The following is a 19422-nucleotide window of genomic DNA, read 5'->3' on the forward strand; positions in this document are numbered from 1 at the left end:
GAGGGAACAATGGAGCGGATAATATTTGGTAGCAGAGAACCGTAACACAAATAATTGGACTTAAAAGGCGAAATGAGCCTAGGTTCTATTGTTACAACAGACTTCTACCTGAGCTGGTGAGCAAAAAACAAGTCTACAATATCAGTTTCATCTTACATGAATTGTGGGATGAAATTCTTGCTATGGGTGGTGATTAGGCCACAAGTTAGATTGGATGACAATGAAATTGTTTAAAGAACAGTGCAATTTTGTAAAGATGAGACCACAGAAAAGCTATCCAAAGCTTTCTGAATAAACCAACATTGCATCATAGTTTGTGGACTACTCTTGTGATTATAATAAAAAAAAACAAAAAATGGAATCAAAACTTTTTGGTGACATCTTCCTATATACTTTGCTATTTTTACAAACTTTTGAAGTGCAAAATTGAGAAATGGGTTTTAAATATTGGTTGTAACAAAAACAAAACACATTCCAATTACAAAATTAAATTTGTTGGATAAAAGTTTGATTCCAAACAACATAATTAAAATTCTCCAAACAAGCAAAGGCTTAAATAACATTAATGATAAAAGATGATCACATCATGATGCATTTAACTACAAACATGGGTGAGAAATGGTAGTTGCCTTATGAAGAATGACTATGAGTAGAATTGATAAGTTGAAGAATCTGCAACAATGTTCCTTAGCCCTCCAATTGTTGATGCCACCATTATGAACACTCCAACAATAATACATATCTAAAATACACAAATACATACATACACAATTAAAATTAATTAATTAAACATGATTATAATTATGAATATAAATTAAAATTACCCAATTGATGAACCAGTTGAGGCTAAATTTCTTTGGTTTCATTATCCGCAACCATATGATGCTAGGAAGCTGCAATAATAATAATAATAATAATAAATCTCTTAATTTGATCACCATATTATTAATCACTCAAATTAGTAGATCAAGAGTACTTACAAAGTAAGAAGTTGGAGCAAATCCAAACCCACCAAAGAAACCAAGAAGATCACCAAAAAATGGGAATGTCACACCAATGAAAAGAGTGAATGCTGCCCAAACACGGATAATTTAGTATTTTAGTTAATAATTTGAAAAAAAAATGAGATATTGTTATTACCGACGTAGGAAGAACGAACAACAAGTCTGAGTGGAAATCCATTGCGGAAATTCATCTTTTTAACCATTGTCTTCTCCAACAAATCAAATACTGGCATTGCATACACCTAAAATGAAATTAAGAACAATTAATCAAGTAAATAGTTACCATAAACTTTTTTCACTTTTTTTAATTACCTGATAGCTACCAATTACATGAATAACCACCATCAAATTAGCAGCAGCAATAAGCCAAGCAGGTCTTTCAAGAGCCACAAGAACATTATCAGGAACATCTTGACCAAAAGCCCAATACCCAATCAAGGCAACTGGAAAATAGCAAATGGCATTTATAAAATAAGCCCAAACAGCCCCTTTCCACATAGGAACTTTGGATGGCCTTTCAGGTGTTGAAGGAATAGTGGCTTGAATTTCCAACACAACTGCATGACCAGCATATGCAAATGATATCTGCCCTAATGCATTGAACACTCTGAACATGTAATCTGTCGGTCCATTTGTCATCTTGTATGCATAACTCACTGTTTCTGCTCTTCCTTTTCCCAAACTCCCCACCCAAGCTATTGTTGAGTAACTGAATCATCATTTCATCAATCATACCAAAATTATTAGGTCAAATAAATGAAAATTGAACTTAAGATCTAACCAAAGCCTTGTTCTCCAATGTTTTCATATTCTGATTCATGTCGAGCTTTTGATGTATTTTTTTTATGTTTGGTTTGTTGTTTTACTATCATTGTTTAATCTTGTGTCAATTAATGTCACAACTTGGTGAGAAACAACATATTACCTTAGAGACATGACTGCGGCAGCAAAAGAGACAGCAGAGACAGCATTAAAGTTGGGAAGCTGGGATAGAAAGAAATGGATTCCACCAAACATTATAATCCAATAAGATTGTTTGATCCTAGTGCAACTCATGCATGCTATCTCCATGAACTTCTTAAGACACTTCCCACCAGTCACCATGTAAACTATGTCACAACCTATCTGAACAATGAGTTGTTGAGGCAACACGATCCACGGACCCAACCTTGGACCGAATGCGTGCCGTCCTAGGTGGTAGTAACGGTCAAAACGAGTACCCGGGACACATTCGTGGAGTTGTATCATCTGCCACATTGTGTTTAATGTTATACACCACGACAACACCATCACCAATGTTCCAGGTCCCCTTTCAAAAAAAAATGTCTATTTATAAGAATACATTAAAAGTTATAAGTAATAACTTCATGTGCCCAAATGTCATAACTTGGTTTGTAATATTTTTATTGAGTTGTTTGATCTTTTAAAATAAATAAAAGACTAGCTCCAACAGACTTTGAATTAAGCGATCCCAAAATCATGTGTACATACCAGCCCAAGTATGCCATGGCATAAGGAAGACTGAGAACTCCAGCCCCAACCATGGCGGTGACGGTGTGAAAAGTCGAGTACCACCATTTGGCTTCGCGGGGAGGGCCTTCATTTTCCTCCCATTTCTCATCGGATGGAACTTCCTGCAATAAATCGAAGATTTTCTTTGGCTTATAACAATTCAAAGTTGTAACTTATAGTTAATGAAGTGTTTTTTCACAAAAATAAAATAATATGAATTATTGAAATGATTTCTTTAGTTTAATTTTGATATAGATGAGTTACCCTAGGAGCAGGAGGAGCTGAAGCTGAGACCATTCTTCCTTTCCCCATCAAATGAAATTCACATAGAAGAAGAAGAAGAGATATCATTAAGTCATCATCTCAAGGGTATTTGTAGTGGTAATTGGTGGGCTCAAAACTTTAGTGATGAGTCTTGTAATATAAAATGAAAATGTATTAATTTTAAATGGTTATGTTTGACTTTAATTATATTCCTGTTTCCTTTTGGTTGCTTTTACTTTGACCTTTATATATAATATTATATATTATATAATATTATATTATATAATCTAATAATAATATATAAAATATATAATATATAATATAATAATAATATATATTTTATTATATATAATATATAATAATTTATTACTCTTTTTTCTATATTTTCTAAATCTATTTCAGCATCTATATCATTTAATAATTCAGCATGAGTCACTTTATATATATTTTTTAAACTTAATCAAATAATTTCTTTAGTGATCAAATAATCACTTTAGTCTCATTTATCTTTATTTTTTTAACATAATTATCTAGCCGCTACCCTTTTCCTCATCTCTATTCTTTTTTAACTTATTTCTCGTGTCGTCGCCTCCTTCTTTCATCTCCATTCTCATATAAAAAAATTCCATAAATCATCCGCCGTCCACCTAAAAAATGAGATTATTAATCTAATCTTTTATATTAACCCTATGAAGCTTCGATCTATCTAATCTCGTTAACTTTAATTCAAAACAAATCTTGAATTAAGTCTTGATTTGTTTTGAATTAGAATAATTTGAATTCAAGATTTAGCAATAAAAGAAAAAAGAAAATCAAATTCGGTTCGAATTCGAGTTATTCGAAATTCGAACCGAATATCAAATTCGAATTAATTCAGTTTAATTAAAATTTATTCGAATTCGATTCGGTTTTAAATTGACTAATTAAAATAAAAATTTCAAGAAACTGAAACGAGAAACTCGAATAACCCTAATGAACCCTCTAAGTATCTATGTTGCTGGATAGATATATAGTGTTATTTCTAAAGAAGTTTATTCTCTATCAATTTGCTATGTTTTTAAGCTAGGGAAATATTTTATCAGTAAAATATACAAGCTCAATTAATATGCTTAAATTTAAGCCTTTTTCCATGCAAGTATCAAAATTTAACATTTTTTTATTATTTGAGAATTTTTCCTTTGGCGGTCTCTCTACAGATCATTTTTTATTATTTTTTTTCTCAGCAAAATTTTTTGCATTACATATATTTTGCGTCTGATTTTGCTGGCTCTCACAGAATTGGTTTCCCATAGTAGTATGTGATCTCCCAAGCGGAGCTTTGGCCAATCATGACGCTTTTGAAGGGGTAGGTAGTCATCCAGGGTTGTCTGTTCTCAAATCTCCTTTATTTCCTCTCAAGACAGGTTACATTACTCCTGGTTGTTACAACTATTACCGAAGATCTGCATTAATGTTGAAAACGGAATATCTGCATTAATGAGGAAAACGAAATATTTGCAGTAAATTTGATTAAATTAAAAAATTAAGAGCTTTTTCTTTTTAGTATAAATAAAATGTACGGCAATTAGATAAGAATAAAGGAGAGAGTAACTTTTTTAATTACTTTTAAGAAATAAAAGATTTTTTGAAAATTTTATCTAATCTTGTGAGTGATTCTTTCCTTAAGCCGACAATTGGTATCAGAGCATCAAGTGAATGCCAAAAATCATCCGGTGGGATCAAATGTTGAAGGATGCAGGATCATCAGGGGCACAACAAAATAATGACATATTCCACTATCCGCAACTAACACACACAAACTACATCAGTGGGGTGATTCATGTACAGGCTATGATGGAGGATCAAGGAGTGTGGGAGGTAGTCGAGCCAGTAGAAGGCACAGAGATTGATGCCCGAATCGATAAGAAGGGGAGGTCGCATCTTCTACAAGCACTTCCGGAGGATCTTCTCATGTATGTGGCAAATAACATACGACAAATGAAGTGTGGGACTGTCTCAAAACAAAGTTCATCGGCGCAGACCGTGTGAAGAATGCATGATTGCAGACATTAAAGAGTGAGTTCGATAGGATACACATAAACGACAATAAGTCACTCAATCAATAGGATACACATAAACGACAATAAGTCACTCAATCAATAGGATACACATAAACGACAATAAGTCACTCAATCAATAGGATACACATAAACGACAATAAGTCACTCAATCAATATATTTGTAGACTGTGGTATCTCAACGAATTCTATTGTGATATATGTTTTTTGTCACGTAATTATTCAATGTCATATATTTGATTAGTTTTAGAAAAAATTATTACTTTTTTTTCTCTCTATAATACGATATAAAGTTTGAGTTTCCGTGTTAAAACGGTAATTAAACTATATTTGTGTTCAAGTTACATCACATTTAAAATATAAATTAATCCGGCACAATTTCTCAATTAGATCCGAATAAGAATCCAAAATCAACATTTCTTACAAATGGGTGTACAATTTCTCAACTAGATCCGAATAAGAATCGAATATCGATATTTCTTACAAACGGTGTACAATTTCTCAACTAAATCCAAATAAGAATCCAAAATCTATATTTCTTACATATGGGTGTATTCATGTCATGATGAGGTCAGACCAAGTGTTTGAAAAGAAGTAGGAATTAATAGAGTAGAGAAAAAAAGAGGGTCAGCAAGAACATCATCTCTTTCCCCACCAAACCTCATTTGTGGTGTTTGAAACGTTGGCATTCCATCTATCATCTAATAATAATGATCATCAAATGGCCTAGTAATCATTGATCATGTCACCACTATATATATATATGCTCCAAATTGCATTAATTATAATCATAAGATGTCTGCTTTGATCAAATGTTTATATTAATAGTGTCATGACCAATTACAATACTTTTTAATCTCAAGTTTTCGAGTTCATAGCCGCCAAATTTTTAGTGTTTAGAATTGTAATTAATGAATTTACAGATAATACCACTGAATGCATCTAGCTAAATTGGACAAAATTAATTATTAACCATATAGTGTTTAAATTATTAATATATCCTCAAAGAAGAACACCAGTAAATTTATTTAGGTAAAAGGCATCTTTTGATAATGACTTGGGAATTGATTTAGATCACTTTAATGATCTAACCACCAACCCACTCTCCTTCACACAAAAATATTAATTTAGATTTATAAGTATGAAGCTAGTCAAGCTACTGTCCAATTGGACTTATTTGTTATAAAGAATAATTTTATTTTTATTTTTAGTTTTAGATTTTTAAAGTCCATGCATAAAATTTAGTTCCAAAATAAAAACAATAAATGATACAATAAAATTAACACAACATTTTTTAACCCCAAACCAACAAATTTATTTAAATAACTCAATCTCAGGACAAGGCGAAACAAACATTTACGATCCTATGTTACCAAACTCTTGTGCTCTCTTACAGGGAAGGATAAAAATGTAATATATATATATATATATATATATATATATATATATATATATATATATATATTTTATTGATTACCTCCTCCTTGTGAGATGGCACATATCATTTTGGTATCGGGGGATTCTAGCCGAAAAACATAAGAATTTCACAGCTATGAAAAATAACCTATTTTTATTGAAAGTACAAAACAAATATGCTTGAGAATAAAGGGCAGATAACTAAGAAAGCTACAAATCAAACCAGCTCATGTATTATACCAAGAACTTCCTCACTTTCTTTTTTCCTTTTCTATGGATAAAGAAGTCATTAACAAATACAAAGAAGGTGCTCAAGAATTAAATCAATAACAGTTACCTTAATAAAGCCAACTTTGGAACTATTTAAGTTCAAATCCTGTATTTGACGAAAAAAAAATTAAAAACAAAATCTGTATTGTGAACCTTTTCTGCAAGAGAAACTCATCATTTAAAAATCTAATCTAGCTACTCAAAGAACAAGCAGCTTCACAGGAAGAAGATTTGGGGGGTGTAATCAATTTAATGACCTAACAGTCACACCAAGACTGAGATGCTAAGAGAGATTTTGTTATGTCATTGATTTATATTGGGGAAAAAAATATTAAAGGATCTATAACTGATACGATCCAAAGGTTGTTTTTTTAAAAAAAAAAAAGTCTATTTCAGTTAAGGAAGGAGGCATTATTGGCAGGCAAAGTTGGGGAACCAGATGATGAAGATTGTCCCTGAGGAATATGACCTGATCTGGCCGAGCCACTCTGTACATAAGTTTGACCCATTCCAGTACCCACCATTTGTTGCGGTTGCATTTGAGATAAAGGTGATTGCTGTTGTTGCAATTGTTGCTGTTGTTGTTGTTGCTGCTGTTGTTGCAATTGTTGCTGTTGTTGTTGTTGCTGCTGTTGTTGCTGTTGTTGCAGTGATTGACTGGGTGTTTGTGGCTTAAACACAACCATATCCTAAACACACAAAAAATGGTTTTCAGCAAAGCATAAAAGGAACCAGAAAACTATACATTTATTATGTTTGTGAAAAATCACTAAGCAATAATCTGATCATGATCTAGGAAAAAATCAATATACCAAATCAAGCAAAAAAAAACAAAATCACTATAATTTAGAACATGATCTAGAAAAGTATGTGTATACCAAAGTACACGACAAAATGTAGACTAACGAGCCCTTTTGGAAGATCTTTGCCAAAATAAAAGAATATATATATTTGGAAAAAAAATGTAATCAAATTTCTTTTTGTAGCATGATATAAAAAATTGTCAAAAAAATAAATTTTTTCACCTAGTTCATTTACATGTTTCATAACTAATGCAAACAAAATCACTTCCACTTTTTACTTTGTCAACTTTAAAAAGTAAATGCGACAAATACCACTTTCCAAAGAGGCCCAAATTACGTAGCTCTAATATTTTGTCGTTTCTCATCTACTTTATTGGTATATTAAACCCTAACTGTAAGGGTTGATAATCAACTAATTGATGAAGATAATCTCTCCGAAATTCTTGTAGTCTCATATCTCTTCTTCTTGTCAAAAGATTTGAGTTCTATCATAATCCTATGTCTTAACAATCTTACATGTAATCTTATCCTTTCTATATCACTTCCACATTAATAACTTTGGTTTACCACCTCACAACTCTGTACGAACCACCATGGTAACTAACTGTGGCTGTTAGAGGCACATTCTTAAAAAAAAAATTCTTAAGACAAGCAAGTTTGTAGGGTGTACCAATGGGACTTTCAAAACCAAAATGTCTCAACATTTTTGTTGAAAAATGAGTTTAAAACTTTTTAAGAGAATGGCCATGAATTTGCTTCACAAAGTTATTTATCTTGGAAAGGTTGGCGACTAGTACATGATAATAGTTCATTATGGTCAAGGGTTTTAAAAGCGATTTATTTTCCACGGAAGAATTTCTTTGAAGTGTAAGATACTAGGAAAGATTTGTGGCATTGAAAGAGGATCCTTTCAAGGAGGACTTTCTAGATAAGCATGGGACATAGTTGATTGGTAATGGAACACAAATACTTATTGGGATGGAATCTAGTAATATTTGAGAGACTGCGAGTGTTATTTCTTGTTGTTTACACAAGAAAAAAATTGGAGGATAGATCAAATCTCCATACAGATGAGAAGGTTGTTACAACAAATGCAGCACTGTTCGATTCATAGTTGTCAATAGCGCCCGTAGCGCTAACTATAGCGAATAGCGAATAGCGTAGCACTAGCTATAGCGCCCGTAGCGCTAGCTATAGCGAATAGTGTAGCGCCCACTTGTAGCTGTAAAGCGCTATAGGCTATACAGTTTCAAATAGCCCCGCTTTTCTCGCTATAGCGCCAATAGCTATTACCCCTTATAGCGACGCTATTTAAAAATATATATTTATTATTTATTTGACTTTTCATCTTCCCAAATTTTTCTCATTTATTTTTTACTCTTCCTCTTCTTACACTTATTTTTCCTTATTTTATTCTCTTATTCCTTTTTTCTCTCAAGCCTTTTCCAATTCTTATCTTCTCTTCTCTAGCTGTTTTGTTTCACAGTTTTAATTTATATAAGTTTTAGTAGTTTTATACATTGAGGCAATCAAATACAACTTCATCTACACATTTAAGAAGCTAGAAGGCAATAACATCTAAGTCAAGGGGGAAAAGATCAATAGGAACATCTAACACATTTTATCTTTTAGATGAATTTGATTTCGATGAAAAAAGTGAAGAGAATGATGAAGAAAATGATGACAATGAATTTTAGATTATGTTTTGAACTTTTTGTAGTTTAAGAATTGATGGTTTTTATGTTTTGAACTTTTAATTTTGTGATGTTTTTTATTTTTGATATTTACATGTTTTTAACGCTTTATTTTCAAATAGCCCTCGCTACGCTTTTCGCTTTACGCTATAGCCATGAGCAGTTTTTGCGCTATTTAGCGCTATACGCTATTGACAACTATGGTTCGATTAAATTTGCTTATTTGCTGAATTCATAAAAAAACAGGCTAGATTGGGACTATTTATAGGTTTCCTAAATGGGTATATTCCGGATAGTTTATATGAGATTATTTGTAATGACTTTGTTAGAGCTTAATCAAAGTTCTATTTGATAAAAGAAAAATACCCAAAACTATTATTATTAACTGGAAAAGGGGTCAAACTAGTTTTGTATCATACACTGTATTAAAGTGAAATGTGTAATACTGTAATAGGCTAGTCAATATAATTTTTTTCGGTGACCGGGGTTTATTCCCCTTGAGCTAGCATAACATGACCCCCCATTTAAGTTAGAGCGTTCTTACTAGAATCAAACCTGAGACCTTTGGTCTCTTAGGTAAGACCCTTAGCTAGTAAATATTATTAATGTAATATTACTATTATTGTATAGGAAATTATAGGTAGATAGTACTTTGAGGTAGTTATAACGATTCGAAGAAAGTAGTATAAATATATATTGTGTACTATGTCAATAATATGTTCAATATGTAATAAAAACTCTCTTCTAAGGGTTTCTCTTCTCTTCTTCCCATGGAATTTTTCATCTCCCTCTTCCTAAACATGTGATGGAAAATAATGTTTGTATGCACACATTTATGGAGAAGAAATCTCCCAAGGAAGTTGCTGTGAGTCACAGATGATCAAAGAACAAAAAGTAAGTTTTATGAGTGTAAAAGCTGACAATGACATGTTTGTGTGAGAACAAATTGAAATTTGAAAGCTACTTAAACATGATTAAGTTTTCATATAACTTACCCCTGGAAAAAGCATTCCAATCAGGCGGCAGGCTTTATCAGAGACTGACAATAGCAGTGTTTGAGTTGGTAACTGTATGACTGCACACTGAAGATTCATAGTGATGCTCAGTTAAAATACGAGTGGGGGTATCAAAAGAAAATTGGAAATCATCTTCGCATGTTTTTGAGGAAATGAAAAGATTTCACATTTCCATCAATCACTCAGCAAACTGGATAAATATGACTAACTAGTTGATCATGAGCAGAATCATGGATCAACTATGATGCAAATCTCCTCATCATTTCATTTCTATAATAATCTCAGTCCACTTTAACAACTCAATTTACTCAGTGGTGCAATATGAGTTTGTATTGTGATGAACAATGAACTGCAACAATGAATTGATCATTCTTTTTCCTTTTTTTAGAATATTCCCCCAATGTAAGTAGATGTGAAATCTATAAAATAGATTTTTGTTGTAGTTTAGGTAGAAGTGGTTTTTGTTTTGTTTGAATCTTTTTTTCGTTTTAAGGAACTGGAGGCCTGAAAAGAAGATTATGGCATTTGTGACAGTGATTTGAGCCACCTAAATAACACAAAAGTAAGGACGAGTAAAACAATGCACAAAACCAAAAAACAGGGAATTTTAGATATAAGTCAAGTTTTTATACATCGGAGTGAGGATTGTGGAGGGAGTTCAAGAGAAAGAATAATCACAGAAAATTCCAAGCATGCTCTACCAGCATGAAGAATAATGAGTTAAACATAACAGGACTTACTAGCTTCTTGTCCTGCAGTTGTCCAAGAAATCCATGTTGATTTACTGCCCTGAAAACCAGAAAATCAGCCTTCCCAGCATATTGCCTGGCATGACAGAAATGTCAGAAGGATGATGAATAATGACCCAAAAAGAAAACGTGTGGATATTAGTTTCTTGGTCACAGAAGACATTACTTGTTGTTCATATGATCCTGTGATATAAGTCGTATTATCTGCATTGTATGCGGCCAATTTTCAGCAATCCTGTGTGTAAACAAGAAGAAACGATACAGTACATATCAAAGCACATCTAAATATGCATGTGGAGAAGAGATGCAAACAAGTAATCAACATTTGACATTGAACTTGTAACTAATGTTTTTGTAAACAAAACTTGATACAACGTACAAAGTACAAACAATATAAAAACTTACGTCTCAGAAGACAATGAACTCCTGTAGCCCTGCCATATTCTTGAATGTTAGTATGAGATTGAAACAAAAATGAAATATTTTCAAGCAATAGACTACTATAAGAATAGTAATCACATACTTCCAATTTGGTAATGAAGACTCGCTGACCTTGTCTATGTCCAGATAGATCTCCCTAAATTAGAAAAGTAAATAACAATTAATTCCTTGGGAAACCATAAGTCCTCAAATTCAAATTATAGAAAGTAGTAGACAGAACAGTGTTCTCAAATTCAGGTTTCATTGATAATATGAGAACTCCTTAGATAAACTTGCGGAGACATTTATATACAAGTACCAGAGGCTACTCAGGCCATACTATGTAGGAATCTTCAAAAGGTTTTGCAGAGATGAAGGTGCAAAGAAATTATGTGCTTCATGATTAAAAGGATTATAGTAAGTATGAAAGTGAAAACATGAACACGATAATAACTTTCCCCTGACTGATACAAAAGTAAGTAAGGAGTATCATGTATCACTAAACCAGGAATAGGAATAAAAATATTTTCTACTTCACTCCCCAACAGTAACCTATTTTCAGAATTCAACAATAACCTATTTTCTTAATACATACTGCATTAAATCAACCAACATATGTCTATTGAACAATATACTGATGCTTCATCTCAAAATACCACCAAAGACAGCGGCTTAATCAAGAAAGAATGAAAACTAATTTATATGCAGTCAGTATGAATATCATGCCAATGAAATGAAATGAGTAACTCACCTCCCAAACTCGCACGTACTTCGTTTGTGTTCCCTGCAGTGAACCAGAATTCTGCTGGGAAGAAGGCTTACTTGGAGAAGAACTGTTACTTGCTCCAATAGACTGCCCTCCTAGTTGTGCTTGTTGAGTCATTCCAGGAGTGTGTATCATTGTACCAGTTCCAGATGACATATTAACTGGATCAAGGGTATTATTATTCATCATGTTCTGGTTCATTCCTGACATGCCAGTGTTTGCATTTCCAGATATATTTGAAGTTGATGAGGGGAATGAAGAAGGATTAGGGTTTGGTGCAACTTGTGAAGTTCCTGGAAGAGTCCCAGATACAATTCCGGTCATACTAGACTGTGCAGAATGTAACGATTGAGCAGCAGGCACAGAAGATGATATTCCATTGGATATCATATTTGACATGTGCATAGCCATTTGAGCTCCACTCATTGATTGGAGTCCTATAGAAGTTCCCCCACTCAATGTAGAGTTCATCATTTGCCGTGCTTGAGAGAGATTGTTATGAATGTTAACATTCGCCACAGCAGGTTGAACAGGAAGCGAAGGTTGCGAAATACCACTGACAATTGGTTTTGATTCTTGTATGTTTTCAGTAATTGAAAGCATTTCTTGAGGAGCGGATATTGGAGAAGATGTTTTAAAATTTGGAATGTGTGGTAAAGAAGGCCCTGAAACCATGGGAACCGTCTTCGACTCCTGGACAAATATGTTATACATGTAAGCTGCTAAACATGCTCCATAATAAGAAAGCTATAACATAAGTAATTTTTTGTTTTAGAAGAGCTCATCTTTGAGTCTTACATCTTTTACAGTTACAGGAGGGATACTAGCTGTGGAGATTGGTTGTCGTCTCATCATGGATCCATTCATCGAAACTGAAACTTGGAAGTGATATTTACTTACATTAGTAAATAAAAGAATTATCTGAATAATCTATGCCACCAGATTGATAAGCAAAAAAATATATGAATACATATTCAGATAAGTTCACTTGAAACAGCAAGAAGGGAATTATATGCTATCAATTGCATTTAACTCAAATATATATTCATTTTCAATATTAATTTATGGGGAGTTGAAGGTCTAATGGCTCGGGCATACAACACTGGAGAAAACATGTCAGGGGAATATGAGAGGTAATTTTTCAAATGGTCTTCTCGTGCAAACATCTAACATAGGTATAGTTTATCAAAACTTAGAAAATTATTAAGATGCTTTAAAAACTTGAACAGCTAGTTAATTAGCCATTTATAGTCATAAAACTATTTTGAGTTGCTAGCAAGAAAGATTTGGAGAAGGTAGATCAGGATGAGCTCAGCACTCTAACCTCCTGATGACATAGAAGTTGGTGGTGGCACAGAAACAGAAACAATAGAATCTACATCCATCTTTACAGGACTTTGTTTTGAAGGTAGACCTGCAACTCCAGATTGACTTAAAGCAGAACAGGCCTCTATAAAGTTCTCCGATATCAGAACAAGAAAATCTGGGTTTTTAGCACTGTATATGGGCGGATCTGCTGCTCGTGGATTGCATTTTCCCTGCAATGAGGAGATAGTGAATCAAAACCAATCAGATTTTTTTTGCAGAGATGCATCAAATCAGAAATAGAAATATTTCTTTTTCCAGAGTTATGATGTATTTCAAGAACTGTGTTCCACTCTCGATTTCAATAAAAAGTTGACATTTTTAAAAAAATAATTATGTATTTCAAGAACTGCAATCTTCATTTTAAAAAGAGATAGAAGAGTGATAGCTGATAACTTATCACTGTGCATGGTTAAGGACTTAATCTGATAACATTTTTTAGTCTTAAATACATAATGAGTCCACTGAGGCATTAGATCTTAAACAGAAATTTCAAAGTAATAAAAGAGATACATCAGCCAAGTTGTCTGGCTCATACAAAAAAGAAACCATTCCATGTTAACCAATAGAATTCGTGTATTTTTCTCAAAAAGAAAGAAAGAGAGAAACTGTGTGTAAGCAGGCAATCAACAATGTGAAGAAACTTTACCGCATTATAAATTGCCCTGTATTTCGGATTCAGCCTTGGGGAAATTATTGAAAGAGAGACAGAACGCTGCATAAAAGAATTTAGTGTCACCTAAACAGTTAAAGAGAACATATGACCCCTCGATCTGTTGCAGTTACCTTTCTTTCTCTGCCACTTCCCATTCAAATTATGCTACTTACAATTTATTACTGAAATACCTGAGCAAATAATTTGGAAACTGTCTCAGCATCAACAAGTCGATTTTCTGCTTGATTGTCAGTTTCACTACCCTGATCCAAACTCTGTAGATGTAGTCGACACATTTGCGTGGGTATGGGATTCGGATTACTTGCTGCGATCAGAATACAATGTTTTTGCCTTTCAGCATTTTGTTGATTCTGGTTTCCGCTAACAGGGGGAAACATCTGAATGATGAATTGAACAAAGTTAGAAACTGTGTTTTAATATGTGAACATGAAAAACATTTAATAGTGCAGAAAATATGCTTTCACGTTATACAGTTATTGTTTTATTAATAACCCAAAGTCTACTACAGCATATTTATCTTATAACACATGCCAAGGACCACTTTTCCCAAGATGCCAATGTTTTTTAAGCCATGAGATTCTTTAAAACTACAAATAAGAGATACATGTACTAAGACAATGAAGCTTAAAGGTTCGTCTCATCTGCCAATTGAAAGTGAAGACATTCTATGATATCGGAGAGCAATGATGCAATGTATGGGATAATATTGTAAAACAACCAAATTTCAATATGTCAAACAGGAACTTGTTAACTGATCTTCACATTCAAAATTACACAAGTTGTTGGAAACGCTTGTGAGATGACCAAGGCTTATATAAGACAATTATTATTAGTAAATCTGCATTTTTCCTATGAGATACAAGATACACCCCACTAGCTTCTTGAAAGGGGTATTTTACAGCTAGTGGCTACCTAATAAGGATAATAAATACCAGGTTAATTCCTCCAACTGATATGATGAAGATCTTAAGCTACAATTTACATGCTCGGATTTAAAGTGCTGATAAATAAATAAATACATCGAGGATGGCTCTTGAGAAATTACATATTATGGACATATTACACACTACATATTTATACTACTCTCAATAACCGCTACCTATAACTTGCTATACAATAATAATATTACTAGCCTTCTGCACATATCACTTTAATACACATATCAAGGTCTTTTGACCTTCTTTTCCAACAAACATAAGTATATATTTTTTGGTAGAAGAAGTAATCAAATCAAACATACAGAATATAGATTGTGTGAATATATATGAAAATATAATAAAATAAGCATAAATGTGAAAAGCATAAAAATAATAGTAAGCACCATAAGGGCTTCAGCAAGTCCTTCAGTGACAGCAGCATCATTAAAGCCACCGCCACTGAATCCTAGAGCAAATAACCACGATAAGAACACATCGACATCTCTTGTCCACCCAGTTCTTTGTACTAGGCAAGCTGCAGTGAAAATAAAAATTTGGGAAGAGAAAATCTTGTTAGACAAAACAAAATTGTATCAGAGACTTAACTTAGAAAGATAAATAATATAAATGGATCCTAGACAAATTTTAATATTCAGTCAGAAAGAGCTAATAATTGGATGCTTATCGATGGATATTTCAAGACAACTAACATGGCATGTACCACACTAAGTCAGTCAAGTATTGGAGATGGAACTGTTAATATGAAAAGGAACTAAAAAGGTTCAGTTTGTATAATATCCCTAAGGGCTGAGAGAATAATTAATAATAAGCAAGAACACAACTTTTTATTGGCATTTCTTTATTGCATCTGATGAAATGTCATGAAACTAAATTCAAATGGAAAAAAGGAAATGAGGAAAAGAAGCAGAACTTAACACTATCATCATATTCCTCTGTTACACCTAAAAACAACAAATGTAATCTATTGGAGAAGAAGATCAAGGAAGAAAATTGTACCTGTGAAAGTACCAAGAGAAGTAAATATAACTAGAGACATTTCGACAGTATGACTAGCAGGCTTCTGCATAAACACCAAAACAAGAGTGCACCATAATCAGCAGATATGACTGTATGAAGTGATGATAAGTGTGCTAGAATACATTAAAATGCAATGCAATGTAGTATCTTCACCTTCTATGTTCTTCTTTTGAGCATATTGACAATTCTTGATTGGCAACTATTCCAACACAGCTATATTCCAGATTTTCTATCTTTTATTATAATTATCTAGACAATTCTATTCATGTTAAAATAATGTTCATAACACTCAGTTGCTCTATCTTGCAATACTCATTGACAGGAAATTATCTCTCCCCTTTTTGTTATGTTTTAAAGCACGAGTTTGACTTTACAGAAAATTAACATATCTAACCCAAATTTGATCCAAGGGGAAGTAAGTAACCAAGGGATACTACCCTCACTAGGAACCTTCACAAGCCTATCTACCTATATAACCTTTGATTGCCAAACCTTACTGACAATGCCCTGTTCTAGAACTAGACAGTTTTTGTTGGTTTTTCATGTTCTTGCTGGCCATGTATTAATTCAGATATTTCATTGCCAAATAATGGCATAGCAAGTTTCTCCAGTATAGATGGCAACCCCCACAGGATATTTTGTCTACAAGAGCATGGACTTTGATTCATGAAATATGTGCAAGGGAGGAATTATTACAGCATAATGCTTAAAACTCCAACTTATATGAAATAAATAAATTAAAATATATGTAATGATATCGCAACGAAAAGCTTAAGCTTAACATACCTGTCCCGAGACATCACTGCTACAAAAGACTCTGTACAAAAAAGTAAAGAACCAAACAAAGGAAAAGATAAATAATTTATTTGGTAACAATATTCGATTGGAATAATTTATCCAATTTGAGTTCAAGGAACGCAAGGAAATAACCATCCAAGTAAATGAAATGTACAAAAAATAGGGGACAGTAAGCACAACCATTTACTAAAAAGATTGCTTGAAATCAACTTGTTTGGAGTACCATGGTAAGAAAAACTGCAGTGGCTTAAAGTTTTGCACTCCTAATATATTTTTATATACTTGCCTCCATCACATTTTGTTTGACATTAGTGTTTTTTTCACATCTCATAAACATGACGTTTATGTTTTCTTTATATCCTATATTCAACCAAACTCCAAGCACAGTAATTTTCTAATGAATCAGTTCCTTAAACATCATTTACCAGTAATGTTGTATAATATGAGGTCTAAGAACATCACTTCACCTTTAACTCTCATTAAGAGACTAGGAAGAAATCAAAATTTTGAAGGAACTTCCGTTCAACTCCATGATTAACCTTTTCGACAACCAACGGAACCATCATGTTCACCGAAAAATGGTAAGGTATTAAATGCACAATACATCCCGATTATTTATCGTAAACATGTGACTCGGTTTGTGAGGCTGGAACTGTAACATTCCTACATTACAGTCAGAACAATGCAAGAAATCCAAAGCCGTTCTTCTAATAATTAAACCTAACTTCATATTCTTGCCGCGTAAAATAAATTAAACGACTCCTTAGTCGTCCTTATCATAGGACGTATATAGCATTTATAAAAACCTAGCAAACTCAAATCAGTGGCTTGCAGCATGAGAAATGTCTGATGACTATCCGAATCTATCAACACAAACCATGTCACATTTCACAGCATTAAGTAATTAAAAACACGAAATTCGTATTTGAAACCCTAGTCATGATTCAGATAAGCTGATAAAAGATACTATCACGTTACATATCAATACATACAAAACCCTGTGTATAAGCTATGAGTGTGTCTTATTTCGAAGTATACACACAAAGATAGAGAGATTAGAGAAATGCCTGATGATCTTCTCGAGATAATCGGTGAGAGTTGTTTGCCAGTAAGGTCCCATGGCGGATGTGCCTTCTACGGCCACAATGAGCTGCTTCTCCGCCATGGAAACGTGATATTACTTAATCCTTTCAGGAACAACAATACAGGCTACTGTATATTGAGATTTTGGATTTAGGAATTTTGCGAGAAAACGGCTCAAGACGACGAATGAATGCGATTTTTGATTACAGAGAAAGAAAGAAGAAATGACACCAAATGCATGTAGACATTCAAGAGTTTCTCAACTCTGTTTTATACTGAAGTTTTGAATAAATTTGAAATAACATCTCAAACTATTTGTCCATTTTGATTTATACCCTAATACTATATTCTTTTTCTTTAAATCCATAAAATATTTGAAAAAGAAAATGAAATAAAGCAATTTGATTGGTTAAAAATATATCTTTTTTTCACTTTATTTCATTTTCTCATTATCTACCCTATCATTACTTTTAGATTATTAATCAAAATATCAAATTATTTCTATTTTATATATAATTTAAATATTAAACAAAAAAAAATATGTTAATAATTTAATTCAATTAATGTAGATTTTTTTCCATATAAACTCAAATCAATATTTTAATTTCATATCTATATATTTTTTTCAAATCAATATTCAGCTTTAAGTCAAAAGTTTCAAGTTTAGTTTGATTAAAAGACATTTTATTTCCAAAAAAAAATTAATAATAGTTTTATTTTTTTCATTCTCTTTTAATAATTATATTAATTTATTTATTAAAAAAAATCTTAAATTTTTAATAGATAAGATCTCCTTATAATGTGAGAGTCTAGACCATTCACAAAATAAATGTAATGTTTCAAATCAATATTAAAAAAACAAAAATGAGATATTTTTTTTTTAGTAAACACTTCCTAACAAATAAAATCAAACAAATATGTATAAGTTTGAAAATTATTTATCAAAAATACATTACCAAATAAATAAAGATTTACAAGAAAACTAAACAAAAGGAAAAGTATCATACTCAACAACTGTTAGCCTATATTCTCTCTATGTTTATATTCTCTATTGGGGTTTTTTTATTGCTTTTGTATTTTTTAAAATCAAAATTTATATAATTAACATTTTTAGTGATAACATAAATTGAAATATTCAATGTTTTAAGTACACATCATTTTGAGTTAGATTGTGAGCAGTGTCGAGTCTACCGACCGTAGAGTAGTGCCGAGTCTGCCGACCCCATAGTAAGTCCCCACAAACTTGTGTATTAGGGCAATAAAAAAAATATTTAGTTAAATTTACTCATTTTTCAAACAAAAAAAATACTCATATTATATAAAATCAGAATTTTGTTTGGAAATCTTACTAAATTTTTAATTTAAAAAAAAAAATTAACTAGAAATATCCCACCCAAAAAAACATTTTTTTCTAATTATGGCTGAGACAGCCCTAAACTCTGGCCGGCACTGATTGTGAGTCCACCTAGAACTAATTTCAATTTTTAAGTGACAGTATAGCTTTTAACAACTTTATTTGATAGTGTTGAGACTTCTTAATTTTTTTTTTCTTTTAGTATTCCTCTTAATAGTCT

The 19422-nt window shown here is 32.3% G+C and overlaps 2 protein-coding genes across 2 annotated transcripts; both read right to left on the reverse strand.

Annotated features, from left to right (window-relative positions):
- Positions 1-475: 475 nt before the first annotated feature.
- LOC124944919 (lysine histidine transporter-like 6) lies at positions 476-2843 on the reverse strand. The gene is made up of 8 exons (XM_047485267.1): positions 2781-2843; positions 2496-2638; positions 1930-2313; positions 1317-1713; positions 1141-1246; positions 981-1072; positions 825-893; positions 476-742 (listed from the first exon to the last, which is right to left on the reverse strand). The coding sequence occupies exons 1-8, from the start codon at positions 2826-2828 to the stop codon at positions 644-646; spliced, it is 1338 nt and encodes a 445-aa protein (XP_047341223.1). The 5' UTR covers positions 2829-2843; the 3' UTR covers positions 476-643.
- Positions 2844-6913: 4070 nt separating this feature from the next.
- Positions 6914-17995, reverse strand: LOC124944918 (mediator of RNA polymerase II transcription subunit 25-like). The gene is made up of 15 exons (XM_047485266.1): positions 17833-17995; positions 16754-16784; positions 15947-16010; positions 15334-15464; positions 14183-14389; positions 13986-14051; positions 13296-13509; positions 12770-12843; positions 11957-12664; positions 11309-11362; positions 11191-11219; positions 10952-11020; positions 10777-10861; positions 10016-10102; positions 6914-7212 (listed from the first exon to the last, which is right to left on the reverse strand). Exons 1-15 carry the CDS (start codon positions 17928-17930, stop codon positions 6916-6918), a joined length of 2214 nt encoding a protein of 737 aa, XP_047341222.1. The 5' UTR covers positions 17931-17995; the 3' UTR covers positions 6914-6915.
- Positions 17996-19422: the final 1427 nt, after the last annotated feature.

The sequence above is a fragment of the Impatiens glandulifera genome, chromosome 7, assembly GCF_907164915.1.
Source record: "Impatiens glandulifera chromosome 7, dImpGla2.1, whole genome shotgun sequence".
Taxonomy (NCBI): Eukaryota; Viridiplantae; Streptophyta; class Magnoliopsida; order Ericales; family Balsaminaceae; genus Impatiens; species Impatiens glandulifera.